Genomic DNA, 4,987 nt, shown 5'->3' on the forward strand with positions numbered 1-4,987 from the left:
TAATAAATCTAGCTTTCCGGATTGACAATGTTCCGAAAATGTACTTTGCCTGCCTGCCATCCTCAGTAACGTCGAAACAGGTAGAGTCGTCATCTTTTTGAAGGCCATAGATAGGCCTAAATAAAATATTTTTAATTGTGTACCAGTTTAACGTTGAATATTATTTATGATTTTAACTTTATACACAAGTGCCAAAATACTATAATATTATACAGTATCTGTGGAGAGAAAAAGAGAGGCAGAGAGATCGAAAATGGGTGTATGCCAGTCATTGAGGAGAGTATATTAATTTAGGAGCACGAACTGATTCTTCACAATTGTGCAACCCCATACACTTAACAGAATAGCCAATGTTTTTAGGTGTATAACGATAAAATAGATTGTAGGTTAATTAAACATTAATTTTTCAGTCCATTTTTTTAACATGACGATTTGTTATAGAATATCCATTTCATATTTTGAATGTTTTGAATATTTTACCCTTGGCTGTGATTTCGCTAGATAGTAGATAGGGACAGTGGGAATCTCGTTAATCAATTCATGCGTGTCACTAATTAGATGACGAGGCATTTGGTTACCGTAAGATAGTCATAGTTATGTATCGGAGAAGAAGGCTAAGCTAATCAGAAGACTAACCATATTCTGGTCACTAACGTTATGCATCGGAGGAGGCCTCCAATCAGAAGACTATTCCCTAATTGTCACTGACATTATGAAGGCTAATCAGAAAGTTATACGCTATGTATTTTAATTTTACAGTTTTAATATGTGTGTGTGTGTTTGTTTGTGTATGAGAAACGCTTTTAAGGGGGTTCATATAATTCTACGAAATCAGTATAAATATGGAAAAATCTTATAGTTTGTTTCGTTTTTTTTTGTTTTTTTTTTTTGAAGTTTGTAGACACTGTCAATGAAAAAATGAGATACATCTGTAAAAATGAACGTTTATTGGTGTTCCGCGGTTCTCAAGCTATAGACTGCCGTAGCTTCAGGAACAGCGGTCAGGACTTCACACAAAGGTTGCAACTTAACAACAGTGGTCAGCCGGCAGGTCTTTATACAAGTGATTGAGTTCTTTCGCAATATGAGAAATCGCTTATTCCGAGGGAAATAAATTAAGGCCAAGCGTGACCCGACCACAAATGCAGGTCAGCTACACGTCTGTGTCTTACCGCGCCACATGTTTCACACTTGTGTAACTAATTACCTTGGACAACTACGACATTAGGTTATAAACCGATTTTTAGCACCTGAGTCTACACAGGCTTGTTAAGACTCGTGAGAAAGGCTTAAAGACTTCCCCAAAAGTTAGATATTCTAATAATGGTTGCTAAACACAAAATTCGCAATATTAAGAGTAAAAGAAAAAGGTTGGTAATGCGAGATTTGAAGTTAAATCATGTTAAGTTCTTTAAAAGTAAGATATTTAAAAGCCACCTGCGCAAACTAATTATAGTAAACTGTGTTTAAACGTTTTGTGAGTATTATTTTCAACCTGAACAGCACCTTATGCAACACATGGACTAAACGATAAAATTAAGAGACCTCAAGATCCAGGCACATAGCAATCCTTAATTTTATATTGCTGACTAAAGACAAGGTAACCAGTCAGCGGCATCCAACACTTACAGCCCTCCAGTAGAACAGCGGCATGTCTGCGGACTTACAACGATAGAAACCGGGTTTCGATACCCGTGATCGGCAGAACACAGATAGCCCATTATGCAGCTTTGTGCTTAACTTTAAACAAACAAACACCTACATGACTACTCTTAACTTAACAACGGGATTAACTGTCACTTTAATAATACTCCTGAAGGTGAAAGTACGGAACGCGTTAAGCAAAATGTCGCGGACTCGAACCTTGGACCTTCTAATCCATGGCATGGTTGATACGTTAACCGCTAGGGCATGCCAAGATGACATTCTGAGACGTATAACACGATCCTCTCTTAATTAACTTCTGGACACTAAATAAGCTCCAGGAACTATTATCTAAATTTATCCTATAGTTCTTTTTTAACTGCTGTAAGGCGAAATGTTGCCCAACATCGTAATGTGACTAAAAAAATCCAAGTTTTTTTTTCTGAGGCACTAGAAGAGTTGAACATCAAATAGCAAACAGGTATGTTTTTTTCACCTGAAACAAAGCTTCTCACATACAGACGTCGATCATTCTCACAATTGTATGTATGCGATTTGTACCATGCTACTAAAAGTCCCCGTACGAGACTTCATCCAATATTGTACTTATCTACAAAAAGTTAACAACTAATATCTTTCATATTTGTGTTTTTCTGGTAATAATAAAAAATAGTTAGGTAATATATATATATAATACTTAAATTAAAAATTGCTTAACTTTTCAAAGAAGAACAACGATATTTACCTGTCCTTGAGGAGCGCTTGGCTTGTTTGTCAGTTTCACCTTAGCAAAAGATACGGAGGACTCCATCCAGTGAGAGCCGAAATTTGGTGATTCAGGGTGGATATACACTGCTTGCTGTGGCGCCGGCTCAGCCTTTCCACCCGGAACCCAGTCTCCGTTCATGTATTTCCAACGATGCCCAGACAGTTGGACGAACTCGAGGTATATCGAATACATACCGCGGGGTTCCAAGCCGCTGAAGCGGAGCTGCACCACTGGAAACATCCTTCTGGAGGAAAAATAGCATGAATATGTATCTCGGTTCGTTTAGTCATTACGGTGTGTTGACTGTAATGGAATTGGTTCTTTATATTATTGAACATAAGGTTTATTAAAATGACATGTATTAGCCAATCACAGGGAAAGAAAAAGTGCTTCAAAAGATTAATTAACTTTGAGATGACAGTTTTTTTTTTTTTTTGTTGTTATTGTTTAGAGCAAAGCCACGTTGATCTATTTGCTGTGTCCAGCGTGGGGAATGAATTCCGGATTTTAGCGTTGAAAGTTGATAGGCTTATCGCTGTCCCACCGGGGAACCTTCGAGATGAAACAAGTTATAAATTTTTGGCACCTACAGACAAGCCGTTTTATAAGGCTGACCGAATAACTTCCCGACAAAATATATGGACTGTCAAGGCCGACTGATTCTGAATATTTTAGAAAAAATGAAAATGTTTATTCAAGAAGTAAGAGAAAGTTGTTTTGATACATTTCAAGAAGTTTCTGGATGAAAATGACGACTTGAATGTGTTAATTCATTATTCAAAACTTAAAGAAATAAAGCAGCGAGTTGTACACTTGTAGTCTGTTTTACTTATGGTCATGGTTGCCGAGCTCCTTGAAATTCTAGCCTGTTTTAAATGTAAATTTTGTTTGAAAAGTTCCATAAATATTTATAATAGGGAATAATGGAGGAAATTATTATAATGTAAATATTAACTTAGGCTATGTTCTGTTACTCAGGTTTGTTACAGATTAGAAGTTAATAATACGGTCTAAAATATTTGACATTCCAATTAACATTAATGTTGAATTGAATAAAAAAAAACATTAATGCTTTCAACTTGACTTAACCACTTTGTTATTCGTAGATCTCATTATTGCTGAAGTCCTACCAAGCGATGAGTTAAATTTGTAAATTTCAATAAAACCGTTGCTGGCATTCGCTGTCAAATTCCATATTTGAAGTTTAGATTTGATTCCAAGACATTAGTTGAAAAAAAAAATTGATAAACAAAATACGGCTATAATAACAAAGAAATAGACTATCGTTGCTTATCATAATGTATTTATACTAAACAAATCTTTACAGAAGATAAAACAACAGAAGTGACATTTTGTATTAATCATAAATATATCAGATAAAATAACCACAAAAACCAAATGAAGCGAGTAACATCGAGTTTGGTTGTACGTATTAATATTAAATATACAGTAAGATAAAGCATATGATTAGAAGCTATTAACGCTGTATATGATGACGTATATTAAGAATAAATAAAACATTACACCACATAAAACACCTTCTTAACTAGAATAAGTAACTAATGTTGTACATAATGACGTATATTAAGAATATATAAAACATTACACCTTATAAAACACCTTAACTAGAAGAAGTAACTAATGCTGTACATAATGACGTATATTAAGAATATATAAAACATTACACCTTATAAAACATTACTAGAAGAAGTAACTAATGCTGTACATAATGACGTATATTAAGAATATATAAAACACCTTAACTAGAAGAAGTAACTAATGCTGTACATAATGACGTATATTAAGAATAAATAAAACATTACACCTTATAAAACACCTTAACTAGAAGAAGTAACTAATGCTGTACATAATGACGTATATTAAGAATATATAAAACATTACACCTCATAAAACACCTTCTTAACTAGAAGAAAAAACAAACGCTCTATATGACACATATTAAGAATAAGTAAAACATTAAACTAGGTAAAATACCTTCTTAAGCAGAAGAAGCAATTAATGCTGTACACAATGATACTTAGTAAGACAAAATAAAGCAATAAACCAGATAAAACACCTTCTTAACTAGAAGAAGCAACTAACGCTGTACATAATGACGTATATTAAAAATAAATAAAACATTAAGCTAGATAAAACTCCCTTCTTAACTAGAAAAAGCAGTTACCGCTGAACATCATGTATTACTACTACATAAAACATTAAACCAGATAAAACTCTCTTCTACACCAAGAAAAAACGACTGAAATATTACTACCAAATACTGCACTAGACAAGGTGAAAGTCACTCATGGCCAGAAGAGACTAATGTTGTGTGTGATAGTGTGTATTAATGCTGAATACATTAGATCAAATAAAACGCTTGTAACCAGAATAAAGTATCATGCATGTATTAATGGCAATGAAACAAATAAGAAAAACCTCACCCATAGCCAGAAGAAGGGACTAATGTTCATTACGATAGCATGTATTAATGGCAATGAAACACATCAGAAAAACCTCACCCATAGCCAGAAGAAGGGACTAATGTTCATTATGATGGCATGTATTAACAAT

General features: G+C 34.0%; 1 protein-coding gene across 1 annotated transcript in view; it reads right to left on the reverse strand.

The window, feature by feature from the left end:
- LOC106476743 (brachyury protein-like) overlaps positions 1-4,987 on the reverse strand; it is a 13,670-nt gene that overhangs the window by 4,711 nt on the left and 3,972 nt on the right. The window contains exon 2 of the mRNA XM_013937378.2: positions 2,390-2,657. Coding sequence (XP_013792832.2) covers positions 2,390-2,657 — 268 coding nt within the window. The remainder of the gene's footprint in view (positions 1-2,389; positions 2,658-4,987) is intronic.

This window comes from Limulus polyphemus, unplaced genomic scaffold (assembly GCF_000517525.1).
Source record: "Limulus polyphemus unplaced genomic scaffold, Limulus_polyphemus-2.1.2 Scaffold158, whole genome shotgun sequence".
Lineage (NCBI taxonomy): Eukaryota > Metazoa > Arthropoda > Merostomata > Xiphosura > Limulidae > Limulus > Limulus polyphemus.